The 15,323-nt window shown below is 39.0% G+C and overlaps 1 protein-coding gene across 8 annotated transcripts in view; it reads left to right on the top strand.

Annotated features, from left to right (window-relative positions):
* Nucleotides 1-15,056, top strand: part of FKBP5 (FKBP prolyl isomerase 5) — a 164,430-nt gene extending 149,374 nt beyond the window's left edge. For all 8 annotated transcript variants that reach the window (XM_036768672.1, XM_036768673.1, XM_036768675.1 and 5 more), the window contains exons 10-12: nt 11,047-11,232; nt 12,610-12,849; nt 14,070-15,056. In XM_036768672.1, the coding sequence (XP_036624567.1) occupies nt 11,047-11,232; nt 12,610-12,849; nt 14,070-14,183 (540 nt within the window). In that variant the 3' untranslated portion in view covers nt 14,184-15,056. The remainder of the gene's footprint in view (nt 1-11,046; nt 11,233-12,609; nt 12,850-14,069) is intronic.
* The last annotated feature ends 267 nt before the right edge of the window (nt 15,057-15,323 follow it).

Genomic DNA, 15,323 nt, shown 5'->3' with positions numbered 1-15,323 from the left:
TTATTATTATTAGATAATAAATTAGATACCCCTGCGAGCTCACAGTCCCTATTTCTGCAAGATATCTAATTTGACAAAGAGTTTGAGTGCCCTGTGCCTTTTGGTCTGGCTGTGCAAATCGAGAAATGATAGTAAAATTAAAAATATAGATGAAAAACTAGTGTTTACGTCAAAGCATTTTGTAAATTTGAAGGTATTTTGTAAGTGGTACCGGTACCATTGTTATCATCATCATTATGTAATCTCAGCATTACTCTCTAGGGAGCTAAAAGTTTGGTTCGTGCCTGGGTGAGTAAATTTCATGAAATTCATGAAATTATTAGTAGCTAGATGAAAAATTGTTCAGATTTTCATATGAAAAATGCAATTAAAATGATTATGAGATACCACCCTATACCCATTAAATTGTCAAAGAGTTTAAAATTACAGTGGGTCTGTGGAGAAGTAGGAACACTTTTTGCACAGTGTTATATAATACAAAGGACAAAACTGTCAATACACTTTGATCTTACGACTGCCTTACTAGAAGCATATCCTAAAGATGTTATTGCTGGGGAAGTGAAAAGGAAAGAAAAACTTGGAAACATCTGACTTTGTCCAGTGATTAGGAAATGGCAGAACAAAATCATGCTATTGTCCCATAAGAAATGAAGAATATAAAAAAACTGGAAAACTTACATAAAGTTTTATGAAGTGACAAATTCAGAAACAGGACGATACATACACGGAATATAATTATGTAAGAATAACCAAAATAAAATCTGGAAAAATATACAGAGGAAAGGGACCATGAAAACAAACAAGAGGTTTTTGTTATTCTCTTGTTAAAATTAATGTACACTCTCAGTTGTTAACAAGCTATAAATAACAAAAGTTCATGATTTCTTGTACAACTGCTGCATTCTTGTTAACATATTCAAATGTTTCTATAGATGGTTACTAAATTTATAATTTTCAAAACTATGATCTGGGGGAGAAATTGAATCATGCTTACTATTTGAATATAAGAGTACTTGCCTTTAAAATATTTTTGTATTTAATTACCTTCACAATAAAAAAGAAACTTAAAACATAAACCCATAGAATCTCAGAGTTGGGAAGGATCTCCAAGGTCATCTGGGTGGCACAGTGAATAGAGTACTGGACTTGGAGTCAGGAAGATCAGAGTTTACTTACTATCTGGGTATCCCAAGGCAAATTATTTGAATAACTTCAGTTTTTTATCTATAAAATGAGTATTCTAATAATAGCATCTACCTCACAGAGTTATGAGAATCAAGTGATGTATTTTAAAGTGCTTTGCAAACATTAAAGCATAAAATAAATATTAGCTGCTAATAGTGATTTTGCCTTGAATAGGAATCTCTCCAACATTTGTAACAAGTAATCTTTTTAAGTGTTTCACTGTAAGACCAATGATAAGTCAGTCAATCAAAAGCCATTTATAAAATGCTTCCCATGGTCCAAGGACTGCGCTAAAACATCAGGGTGCAGAGAAGAAGCAAAAACAGTCTTGCTGTCATGAGTCCATAGATAAGAACATAAAAGATATATACAGGCTAGGTGGAAGGCAGCCATAGAGGTGAAAGCCCCAGCACCAGGGGGAACCAGAAAAGGCCTCTTTAAGTAGATTGAATTTGAGCTGAGTCTTCAAGGAAGCCAGGGACTCTAAAAGGTAAAGGTCCACCGTTCTTTCTTCTATGTCATCCTGCCTTCAGTGCTGATTTACATCACTCTTTAATATGCAGTTTTATAGATAACCAACACTATATCTCTTCCAGACTTATAATTAGGGTTGGGTTTTTTGCGTAGTTCTCTTTAAACTTTGCATTGTTTTCCATACCTGTTTACATATTTATTTGTGATGCACATATATGCCATAAATTGTTTTCACCATCAAGGACAGAGCCATTGTAATTCGACCCTACTTCACAGTCTTGGATGTGCTTGTAGGGGAAATAGAAATGATACTAAAGAGAAAAAAATAGAGAAAACAGTTTGGTTGGTCTAAGTGTTTGTTCTTAACCTCATATCCATGAATATTTTTAATATTCTGATAACTATATTTGAATATAGTGTGTTTCCTTATAATCCTACATGTAATATTTTATGAACTTAAAAACATTATTCTGAGAAGGGGCGTCACCAGTCTGCCAAAAGGATCCATGACATAAAATGGTAAGAACCCCTAATATAAGAGATCTATGTTAGAAGCAATTAAAATGTGAGAGCTGTGAATGATAAAATTCGCACCATATCTGAAGGAGGTGAGAGGGGGGAAAAAATCTCCTACTGAACAAACGGCAACCAAAGAAACATAAATAACTACCATCCTCTGTGTCTACTTTCCCATCTATACAGAAATGTTTCTAAGAGTCATCCATACACTATTCGAGGGCATCCTCGATAAATGGGAGATAAGCTTTCACCGCAGTGTTCTACCACGGACCATATCTTTACCATCTTGCAAGTGCCTGAAAGATGTAGAGAGTGTAAGATTCCCCTCTACTTATTGTTTGTTGATTATAGAAAAAGCGTTTGACTCAGTAGAACAAAATTTCACTTTAAAAGCTGTCTTCTAACAAGGTGCCTCCTTTCTATGCATCAGAATATTTCAAGATCCCATGAAAAACATTGCAACAAAAGTAACCCGTTTAACAACTCTCTGATCATAACTATCCAAAGAGGCATAAAACACAGAGTTATATGAGCTGACAAGATCACCAAGTGACATAGTATTGAGGGAGAAGGAGAAGAAAGTCTAGCACAGAACCCTGAGGGACATCCACGGTTAGAGGGTATGATCTAGAAGCGAATCCAGTAAAGGAGACAGAAATGGAGTGGTGAGCAAGATAAGAGGAAAACCAGGAGAAAATGGCCAGCATTATCAAATAGAGCAGAGAGGCTAAGGAAAATGAGGATTGAGAAAAGGCCGTTGGATTCGGCAACTAAGAGACAGCAGTTTTGGAGAGCGCCCCTTTGGTGAAATGCCAAATTGTAAGGGAGTAAGAAGAAAGAAGAAAGAGAGGAGAGAGAATGAAGGCGCCTATTGTCGGACATTTTTGAGGAGTTTAGCTGCAAAGGGCAGAGGAGAGGTAGGACGATAGCAGAAACGGAAGGATCAAGTTAGGGTTTTTCAGGGTGGGAGACCTAGGCAGTTTAGTAGGAAATGAGATAGTAGAGAGAAATTGAAAATAAGTGAAGGAGTAGGGGTGACATAGAGGGTCAATCTGTTGGAGGAGACAGGATAGAGTGGGATCAGTTGATAAGGATTTAAGCCCCTTGCATCGTGTGAGACAGAAGTGAAGGAGGAGAGGGTGGCAGAAGGGGAGAAGAGGGAGCTCATGGCTAATGGCCTCAATTTTTTTTCTATAAAATATGAAGCAAGGTTCTATAGGGCTTGTCCAACTGTATATCTTCGTGGGACACTACAAATAGATTGTGAGTTGGGCTCAGAGTTAAACAGTAGGAGAGAGGAGCTGAATTGCCTTCAGGAAATTCAGAGCTCCTTTAATGACCCCAGACTTCTGGAAACAAAAACCCAATTTATTTTAACACTAATATTCTACCAGTATCGTGTGGCTACAAGACATGGAATACCACAGTCTATAAAGAATTGAAAAGTTAATGTCACCCAGAGGGCAATTGAGATGCACACAATGGATGTGAACAGGCCACAGTATATAACTAATAAGGAATTTTGAAGTACAGGAATAAAAGATGTCATCAGAGAAATGTGCGTAAGGAAGAGAAGACAGATTTCCCATGTGGTTAGGACAAGATGACAGCTCGAATGCTTCACTGATGTCCTTGAGAGGTAAAGAGGAATTGAGGAAAGCATTCAGCATTGGCTTCTAATGTGTCAGAGGCCCTTTCCCCCCACCCCCATGGCAAACCTGGATATCTGCTTTACTCCCATCACACTCAATCTTTATACTTAGCAGTGTACATGTTGTATCATCCCCTCTACACTCCCCCCACCCCAACAGAAAGTTCTTTCAGAACAGGGAGTGTGATATCTATATTTGTATCCCCAGCACCTAGCACTGTCTTTGACATGGAAAGTACAGTCAGTTCTGCTATAATTTTGACATATACCTAAAAATACTGTGCAATGCAAAATCGTGCAATAAAAAGCACAGGACTTAGTGAGGGAATGGGCTTAGGCACCCAACATTCAAAAACTTCATCAGTGACACAATGGCTAAGGGGGTAAATGATTAAGAAATATATACATACTCCAATAAATAGTGGGTGTTGTTTGACCTGTGCCATGGTCCCCATGAACACCGGGCTGGCAAAATCAGCTGTAGGCAAGAGGGCAGTGTTGGGGGCCACAACTCCAGGAAGGGGTCCTGGAGAATTTTACCGTAGCAGAAGGCGGAGGAGCTGTACCAGAAGATACACTATAAATGTGATGTTTGGGATGTTAAATGGATCTTTTTTATATAGAAAAGTTAATAAATGCAAAAAATAGCAAAACACAGCCTTGTGGGATAATACATGCTATCATTTGAGGTACTTGGTAGATGTATGTTTTGTGTGTTCCTACCCAACTCATTTCAGCTAGGTGCAGTTTTCCACATTCTCACTGTCATAGATGAAATCATGTATAAGTAAATGAAAAATTCTTATTGTGTTTAAATTGTTCCCTAATGTATCAATTGCATTGGAACAAATTCACATTTTCAGAACAAAGGCTATGGCAGAACTGAGTGTACTTTATGAATACAAGGTTTCCCAGAGGCCTTTGTGTAACTTTAAGCTTTAATAGATTAAATAGCTTAAGTTTTAATAGCTAAAAACTGCACCAAGACCTTTGGGACATACTGTATTTAAGTTAATTAAATGCATAGCAATAAATAGTATTCTTATACTAGCAATCTGCTTTACCATTCCCCAGCTGGGGGGGGAGGGGAGGGGCACTTGAGTTATTTGCAGGAATTTTTTTTGTTTCCTTTAGTCCATTATAAATAGAATTATAATTATCTTTGTACAAATAGGTCTTTGAAAATTTAGGATGTATTCCCAACAGAGAGATTATTGGGTCAAAGGTTTTATAACATGCTTCCTAAACCACCGAGTTTTTATTTTAGCTTTTGTAAACTACTGAAAATCTGTTTGTACTCTTTAGTTTTCATTTGGTATTTTCAGATATTTCATTAAGCACCTCTATGTCCACAGCATTATACAAGCAAGTCAAACAATTGAGGTTCCTGCTGTAAGACTATACTGTTCTACACTCTCTCCTGATGGGTCATGAATTCTTCCCTTTCCCATAAATCTGACAAGTAAACTACTCCTTGCTCTCCCAAATTGCTTAGACTATCAGCCTTTATTCCAAAATTATGAACCCATTTGGACTTTATTTTGGTATACGGTGTAAGATATTGGTCTATGCTCAGCTTCTGCCATACCATTTTCCAATTTTCCCAACATTTTTTGTGAAATAGTGAATTCTTAACCCAGAAGCTGGCCTCTTTGGGTTTATCAAAGAGTAGATTGCTGTAGTTGTTGACTACTGTGTCTTGTGTACCTACGCTATTCCACTGATCCACCACTTCGTTTCTTAGCCAGTACCAAGAAGTTTTGATGACTGCTGCTTTATAGTACAATTTAATATCTGGTATGGCTAGGCTACCTTCTCTAGCATTTCTTTTCATTAATTCCCTTGATATTCTGGACCTTTTGTTTTTCCACATGAATTTTGTTATTATTTTATCCAGCTCTGTAATTGATTGATTGATATGGCACTGAATGAGTAAATGGATTTAGGTAAAATTGTCATTTTTATTATATTAGCTCAGCCTAACCATGAGCAGTTGATGTTTATCCATTTATTTAGATCTGACTTTATTTGTGTGAAAAGTGTTTTGTAATTGTGTTCATATAGGCCCAGGGTTTGTCTTGGCAGGTAGAATACTAAATACTTTGACTATACTGTTCTAAACAGGCTATTGCTATTCCTTAGTTTGAAAGCATAAGATTATATGTGGTTACCTAAAGGTATTTATTTCCTTTTCTTTTCCAAGGCACCAAGTGTTTGAAGACTTTGATGTGCTCTCATGGGATTTGTTCTGTGTGCATTGTATTCTGGTGCCCTCTAGTGCTGATCTTATGAAGGAATCAGATGGTTTTTTCTTGATATTTCGCTAGCGTGGCAGTCCTCAAATTTTTTGGTCTCAGGACTCCTTTACACTCAAAAAAGTTTTTGAGGTCCCCAAAGAGCTTTTGTTCATGTGGTATATATCTATCAATAGTTGCCATGGAAATTAAAACTGGTTAATTTTTAAAATATCCATTCATTTTAAAATAACAATAATTACATGTTAACAAATAATTTTTATGAAAAATAACTTTTCCAGAAGAAAAAATTAGCAATAAGGGTGGCATTGTTTTGCACATTTTTTCAGATCTCTTTTATGTCTAACATGATAGAAGACAACTAGATTCTCCTATCTCCTTCTACATTCAATCTGTTGAGATATCTTATTTTGGTTAAAGTATATGAAGAAAATCCAGCATCACAAAGATATGTAGTTGGAAAAGAGAGGAGCATTTTAATTCAACAAATATCATCTCTTTTGAGAGAACAGGGACTAATGTGCTTTTTACTGTTCCCTGGGCAGTCTTGCCAATCTGATCAAAAACAAAATTATTGAGACTAAGAGTTGAGTCATCTGTAGAACTAATTTGGCACAAAAAACATAGAAGTCACTGGAAACCATATACAAGAAATGCGAATCAAATACATCAAGAGGACCTTTGCCCTCTGGAAGAAAAAGTTTAAGTTACTATATAAATATTAGATCATTTGTATTTAGTAAGGCTATTATTTCTGAAGAACTCTGGATTTTTCATTTCCCTCCCCCTACTGGAATGCCTGCTTCTGTAATGGGGTCTGCTTCCTTAAGTATTTTTACTCCACGAGGAAAGATTGGATGATTGAAGTCATTGATAAAAATGGAGTAGTATTGGAGGAATAATTTTGAAGTGGTACTGAAAACTAGATAAAATGCTCAGGATCCATTCAAGGAATTCATCCTACAACTAGGAAAGTCTAAGATGATGACCCTGATGATGCTTGCTACTGTTCTAAAGTCTTGTCTATACAAAATGGACATGAAGAACCCTCCCCCAAATGTATTCCTCTTCTTTTCTCTGGTATTAATAGATGTTTTAGATATTGTCTTATTTTCCCCACACCTTCCAGTTCTCCAAATTGGGAAAGAAACAGTGACCCAAATGGGTTTGACCCTTTAAGAGTCAAATGTTTGACTCTTAAATTGTGTTCCATCAACTTGGGTAATAAATCACATTATATAGTGCTCTAAGGTTTACAAAACTCTTTTCTCACAGCACTGTGAGGCAGGTAAGGCAAATATTAGCATCCCTATTGTACACACAAGGAAACTTAAGGTTTCAGGAAGTTAAGTGAGTTAGCCAGTAAATGTTGGAGACAGCACTTCATTTCAAAAGACTGCCTTGGGAGGTCTTTATTCTACCTCCCGTTGATAGGATAAATAAATTGACTATATAGGATATGAGATAACCTTTAGGTTATCACAAAACAGGGACCACGTCTTCTCTTAACTTTGAATTGCACCAAGTGCCTGTCATAGTATTCTATAACAGGTATTTGGTTAAGTAATGGCGGAATAAATCAATGATGGGTGCCTTCAGGTCACTGGTGATGCCATTGACACTCCATCATTTCCTCTGGGATTTCAAAAGAAAAGAGGGGAATCAGAATCAAAATCCTAGCAGGTGTGCCGTTAGAGAGAGGAGTCATTTTACAAATAGGTCTCTGCCATATGCCCTAACCCAGCAAAGGAGTTTCTATCAGCCTCACCAGTTGATGATCTAGAAACAAGATATTGGCAGCTGTCTGAAGAAGTGCAGTAGGGTTTGTAGTATTTGACCCAGGAAGATGCCTCTCTCTTGAAACCTCCTTTAGAGAGTTCTTCTATAATACCATAATGCCATTCCTCCCCTCTGCCATGGGCCATACACACTCCTTCCACCCTGAAATTGTATGAAAATAGGGACAGTCATACTTGCACTACTTCACTTATTACCAGAAGATGGTTTGAAAGGCTTAATCAAAAAAACAAACAATCCCAAACGTCTGGTGACATTCTCAAATGATCCAGAAAGAAAGAAGGGAACGACCTGAAGAAACTGCTGCATCTTTCTCATGAGCACAAACTTGAAAAGTATCTCTGCTGAAGGTAGAAGGACAGGTGTTTAACCAAGGACAAATAACCAAGAATGGAAGAGACCTAAGGTAGTAGAGACAGGAAAGCTAAAGCCCAAGTGAATGTAGGCTTCAAAGAAGATCCTGAACACAACAAAGAGGACCTTTTTAAAAGTTTGTTTGGAAAGGGACAAACAAGTCCGCTCCTTGGAGACAGGTGACGTAACACAGTGTGTTAAATGTGTAAGCTCCACGAAAAAGGGAATTTTTCACCATTGTCTTTGTATTCTCAGCACCTAACAGGGTGCCTGGCCCATGGTACATGCTTCACAAATGCTTGTTGATTGAGGGGATGACAAAGAGAACAGAACTACCCAACTGAAACTTTTTTCCACCCTTTGTCAGTATCAGGGAGAATGGTCTTCAAACTGAAAAGGGTACAATAAATTGGTGGTCAAGGGAGGGGTGGTGGTGATTGAAATTCAGTATTAGCAAAGAAATAGTACCTAACTCCCTAAAACAAAGTCAGATCTCCAGGCCCAGATGTATTTCTCGGGGTACTGAAAAAAAACTTCTGCAAATTTAACCAATTCCTGCTATTGGTAATCTCCGAAGAATAATGAAAAACAGAAAAAATAGAGGCAGGCAAATGCTATGTCAGTCTTGAAGAAAAGGAACAATATAAATTCAGTAAGCTTGTTGTTAATACCTAGCAAAGTTATGGAATAAAGTATCAAACAGCTGATAAATACTGTGGTGATGACTAGGAACCGGTATGGATTCACGAAGAGTAAATCAGATCAACCCGACCTAATTTCCTCTTTTGAGGAAATTCTATACTAGGAGAATGCTAAAGACATCGTATATTTGAATTTTAAAAAAGACATTAGTTATCTCTTTTGGTCTTTTTGCAGGCAAGGTGGTAAAAGTATGTCCAAATGAACATACAGATAGGTGAATCCATAGCTCATTGACATACTCAAGTAGCATGCTCAACAACGTTTGTATAAAATACGTTTTTTCACCTACGTGTCTCCCAAATGAAGCCAAAACTATCTGTTGTTAATTTGCGGGGAGTTTTCTAATGGTACCCACAAACTGTTCTTGGTTCTATCAGATCTATCCTATCCTGGTCAGCATTTTAATAAATAACTTGGATGTAGACAAAAGCTTGTTGGCTGTGCTGAAAAGTGAAGCTGCTTTGTTGTATGACAGAGACAGGATCCTGTGTTTCAACACTCTCAGGTTAGGCGGCAGAATGGACAGAATGTTGGACACCACAATTAGCGTCCCTGCGGACACTCACTAGCTCTGCGACCCCTGTCTGCCAAGCTTACCTCCTCTGTAAAGTGGGGACGATAATAGCACCTACTTGCCAGATTTTTGTGAGGATCAAATTGGATATTATGTGTAAAACACTCTGCAAGGGCAGCAAGGTGGCGCAGTGAGTGGAGCACTGGCCCTGGAATCAGGAGGACCTGAGTTCAAATCCAGCCTCAGACACTTGATATGCGTACTAGCTGTGTGACCTTGGGCAAGTCACTTAACCCATTTCCCTGCCTTCCCCCCTCCAAAAAAAAATAAAATAAATAAAATAAAACACTCTGCAAATCATAAAGCCCTATATAAATGCTGACTCATTAACGTGATCACTTTAATTGGATGAAATGAAATAGAGAAAATTTGAAATCTTGCCTTTGGTATTAAAAAAGGCAAGTATGTATGTATAGGGGTCTGATTTGACCACAGTTTGTAAAGACCTGTGAATTTTAATTGAATAAATGAATGATTAGAAAAGCTGATCTATATCGCATTGAGGGAGATAATACCACACACACACACACACACACACGCGCGCGCACAAGAACCCCTAGATTAGATGGTCTCTAAGGTCTCAAGTCTAAATACTATCTGTGATCTTTTTTAATTTATAGTCAGACCCTTTAGCCTTATTAGATTAGATTAAGGTACCTGATTTTGGATTAAAGATCTTTATGGTTGCTGTGTATTAAGTTTAGCATTTAATTGTTTCATATACATCTGTGTATTGGTAAGCAAAATGGGCTCTTAGCACTTAGTTCAACCAAGTGCCCTTGAAGAATTTGGCTTTTGTTTCCTTTGAGTAATTCAGTGTATTTCGTTAAGCCTTACTAAGTGCTAAGTCCCAGGCCCAAACCCCTATAGATGCTAAACCTATGTGGGTGTGACCCTCCCAGGGTCCTAAGGGTAGGTGCTAACTCAAGAGCCAATCAAGGAGCCTAAGTTCTGGTCACTCAGATGACGTTTGATGATGTCTGAAATGCTATAAGAAGAGAAGATAGAGCCATTTGCGGAGGGCTGTCACTCTTGGTGGCGCAAGATGATGCAGAGACTCTGGGCAGCTGTAGCTAAGAGCCCTCCAGCTTGTAAACCCAGATGCCGAGACTTTGTTAAACTCCAGTAACTATGTATTGGGATTTGAATCAGACAAGGTCTGCCTGTCAATGTTTGTACTTGGCTCTGAAATTCAGGGTGCTGGTTTTTTCCCCTGAACTAAGTGAATGATATTTGTATGCTGGATTAAAGTAAGCTTATCAACCCCTTAACGCTGATTTCCTTGGTAAAGCAGATCAAAAGAACCTGTGCTTTTGCAGCGTGCTGGCAGTGTGCTTGTCGTTGGGCTTGTGTTGGTCTTTCACCCCCACAACAGCTGCTAGCCGGATTGTTGCAACAATCTGTCTTGTTTCCCCAACTAGATTATAAAGATCTTCACAGTCAGGGACAGTGTCTTAATTTTCTTTTGTATCTCCCTCTTCCCTCCCCCCTCCAAATGCCTACCACAATAAATACTTAATGATTTTATTTCCTAGGGAGGCAAATACTTGCAGGCAGTGATTCAATATGGAAAGATTGTATCCTGGTTAGAGATGGAGTATGGTTTATCAGAAAAGGAATCTAAAGCATCTGAATCCTTCCTGTTAGCGGCTTTCCTTAACCTGGCCATGTGCTACCTAAAGCTTCGGGAGTACACCAAAGCTGTTGAATGCTGTGATAAGGTAAAAATACAGTCAACACATGGGTTGAACCCATGATGTTCCAAGTCTCCTTAACCTCTCCTCAATTTCCCCCTGCTTCTCTTGTTCATTTTTAAAACCGTCCGTGAATGTGAACAGTAACATTTGTAGTATACATTTTTCATCCACGTCTTTCCCAAATTAAGCCAAAGCACGTATCATTTCATACCAAGTTAAACATAAATCTCTTTGGGTCCAGTCAAATGACACACCCCTCAGACCTGATGTAACAGTTTTGTACCTTTCTAATGAACTTGTCATGTCATTCAGTTTTGTAGCTGTCAGTTAGTATCTTATCTCCCTGTTATACTAAGTTCTTAGCTCACCATTTATCTCACTTAGCAGCTAGCCCAGTGTTCAGCACAGTCAGTGAAGACTTCATGGATGTTTGTCCAATTTAAAAGAAAGAGCAGAATCAACTTTAAGTCTCCAAGGAGGTTAGTCCTGCCTACTTAGTATGGTGTGCATAAAGTCCATTTGCAAAACAATTCAATTCAGGAAACATTTAAGTTCCTGCTCTGTACCAGGCCTCATGTACCGGGATAGAACTATGTGCAAGGGAGAAAGGCACAGAGAAAAAGGAAACAGAACCTGCCCCTGAGTTTCCCTCCTGTATACCAAATGTATTACACTGTTATACAGACATGTACAGATAAGAAAATACAAAATAAACCTAGGATGGAGGGAGCATTTCATGTTAGAATCCCATTTCTTTACTAAATAAATACACTGCCACAGACAAATGCAGAAGAATTTAAGTCCACAAAAATTCTCAGCAGCTGAGTCACTTGTGTGAGCTATTTGATTTGAGCTGTTTTGGGTTTCTGAGCTGAGCTGTTGTACTGGTGGCTTATTATGACGCTTATTACCCTTTGCTTTGAGTCATCAGCTCAAGTGCATGCTGGGATTGACATTAACTGTCCCAGAATGTGCTGGACCATTGTCTTATGGTAAGACCTGCTAGGTGAAGATATATTTTTGAAAATGATGAAAAGATAAGAACCAAGGAGAAACAGGCTCTTGGTACACTCTACGAAGTCATACTTTTGGTTTTGAGTCTCTTGCCCACTAAACTGGTCTAAAGATTTGATTGAGAAGAGGATAGTATTATTAGTTATATTTTGATATGTGTGTAAAAATTAAATAACCAGTACTACCTTACATGTCCTCATAAATCAGCAGATGTTCCCATTCCCCTTTCCAATTCCCTAATCAAATCATTGGGAGCTGGGGAGGTGGGGGTGGGGGGGGGGCAGCAGTGTTGTGCAGTTGAATGATGAATTTCTTTTCTCCAGTAGGATTCTTCCCTAAATGTACCCCAAAATTAGTCATGCTAAATTGGAAGCTCTCTGTTTGCAGGCACTTGGACTGGATAGTACCAATGAGAAGGGCCTGTACAGGAGAGGTGAAGCCCAGCTGCTCATGAATGAGTTTGAGTCAGCCAAAGGTGACTTTGAGAGAGTGCTAGAAGTCAACCCCCAGAACAAGGCCGCAAAGCTACAGATCTCCATGTGCCAGAAGAAAGCCAAGGAGCACAACGAGCGCGACCGCAGGATATATGCCAACATGTTCGAGAAGTTTGCAGAGAGAGATGCCAAGGTGTGCGGGGAATGAATTCTCAGGCAAATTCAGGAGTCAGCCTTTACATCTGGGTTTTTAGCCAGGCAGTTTTAAGGACAGAGCAAAAGATCGGATAAGCAGCCCTAAAGCCCACGGTCTGGTATTCACAAACTAGGAAGAGTACATGCTGATGATGGCAAAGATCCAGTTACTTCAAACCTTCCTCATTACTAGTTTTGATAGTCGTGAGGGACTTTGCTAATCTGCATCCATGTTAGAAGAATAAAGTCAGGTGACAAATTCCCTTGAACATGTTTCACCTAGCAAACTCCTTGTCGAGACTGCTGATTGTCCTCAGGAAGGAAGGGCATGGTGGCGGTTGTACCATCTGGCCCTTCCTTTTCCTTGAAGTTCTAAATCCATTCTAGGAGCTGGTTTTTCATCCCTTACAGCATAGTTATACCTTGTCCTGGATTTGCCTGGACATGTAAGGAGCCTCCTTTATGAATTGTAGGTAACTATCAAACAATACTCACATTTATATAGAAGGTACTAATATACATTAGACAGCTAAGTGACACGGTGGGCACAGCACCGGACTTGGAGTCAAGAAGACTTGAGTTCAGATGTGACCTCAAGCACTCACTAGCTGTGTGGCCTTGGGCAAGTCACTTCACCTCTGTCTGCTGACGTTTCCTGAATTGTAAAATACCTACCTTACAATTTTGTTGTCAGGCACAGTGCCTGGCACATAGTGGGTACTATGTAAATACTAGCTATTGTTATGTAGCATTTTACAGTTTACAAACTTTATGAAGTAGGTAGTGTATTTGCCATTATTCCATTCTGTAGATGAGGAAACTGAGTCCGGGAAAGTCCAGATTTGTCCAGAGTGCTATGCTGGTAAATGGCAGAACCAAGATTACACTCCATATATTCTATCACTGCATCCAGTGTTCTGTACTAAACTTCCTCCACTAACTGCCCTCCTCAGCTCTGATCACATTTTAACCATGAAAACTGAAAGACTCCTTTGGGCTTTGGGGGATTTTGATCTAGACACAACACATCTTCTAGTGCTGAGATTTGGCAGATCATTTCATAATGGCATGGGCCAAATGATCTTAAGGGGACAACAAAAGCAAGTGTTGTGTATGCTGCCATCAGAGTTAATAAAATAGCTTGGAAGAAGCAGGGATCAAAACATGTCTTCCCTTCTGTTATCGCTGATTTCCTTGTATATTTTTTCCCTTGCACAGGAAGAGGCTGGTAAGACAGTAGGTGATAAGATGCCAGAAGGGGTCCCCTCTAAGAAGATCCAACCTGTAGAAGAGCCAATAATGGAAGACAAGGACTTGGAAGGCCATGTATGACAGAGTGCAAAAGAGGGAGAGGGAATCCTAATGAATTCAGCCCCCTCCTCAATGACTTCTACAGAACTCAGGACTAAACAATGTTTCTTGTCAAGTTTGTTATAGTCTATGTGATTCTGGACACAAGCAGGCAAACTCGTAGCTTCCCAGAAAATAGCCCCTGCTGCTACCCATTACCTTCACCGAAAGGGTCACGTGGGACCACTGCAGGTGGTACAAAAAAATAGATGTAGCTGTTGGGGTGAGGAAGTTGGACCAGCAGCTTGAGTCCAGCTCATTTCAGTTCATGTCCCAACTTTTTATATCCAAGTTAGAATACTCTAAGACCCTAGCAGTTTGGAGCTATTTGTTTGGATCATACATCTGGTGATCAGACTTTAGTTACATTGTAGAGGGGCTTAGAATAACTTAGAGAATTCTCTCCTTTTATTGGGCTATGATCTGCATCTTTGGAGGGAGCTCCCAAACCAATGAGACCACACCTTGCAAATCTCTAACTAATGTCATTAACAGTGTGAATACCATTAAATGAATAATTTAGAACAATTCAACATTTATTAAGCATCGAGCATCGGGGTGGGTGTGGGGGGAAAAGTAATTATAAAATTGCCCCCTACCTTCATGAAAGCAAATCTAGTAAGACGGGGAGAGAGAATGGTGAAGTATGTACATGCCAGTCACTACAGTGCAGCACAGAGACATATGCATAGGAGAGGTACAAAGAGCAGTGATACAAGAATTCCCAGGATAGAAAATTCACCCCAACTGGGGTCACTAGGGAAGTTTCACAATCCAGGCTTCGTTCAACCTTCAACCGTATTTGTGTCACATTTTCAAATCTTAAGGCAACATGGTCAGTTATCTTTTAAAATACTTTTTTATTGTCATTCTTTCAAAAATACCAGACCAAGCCACCTCTCTGCTATTGGTTTCTAAACCTGAAAATCAAACTTCTTTTCCTGTAGAGTTTATCCTCCATTTGAGCAAATGTGGGAAATCCTTGCCTGGAGTGTTTCTGCTCTGGTGATAACCAGAGCCATACTGATCATTTCTCACTTGCTTTTTTGTATCTTCACCAAATATTTCTTTAGGAAACCCCAAACTCACTTGAGAAAAATGAAAAGCAAGTATTCACTGTGC

Source organism: Trichosurus vulpecula, chromosome 7 (assembly GCF_011100635.1).
Source record: "Trichosurus vulpecula isolate mTriVul1 chromosome 7, mTriVul1.pri, whole genome shotgun sequence".
NCBI classification, from domain to species: domain Eukaryota; kingdom Metazoa; phylum Chordata; class Mammalia; order Diprotodontia; family Phalangeridae; genus Trichosurus; species Trichosurus vulpecula.
Note: the sequence above shows the minus strand (reverse complement) of the source record. Positions and strands in the feature narration are given on the sequence as shown.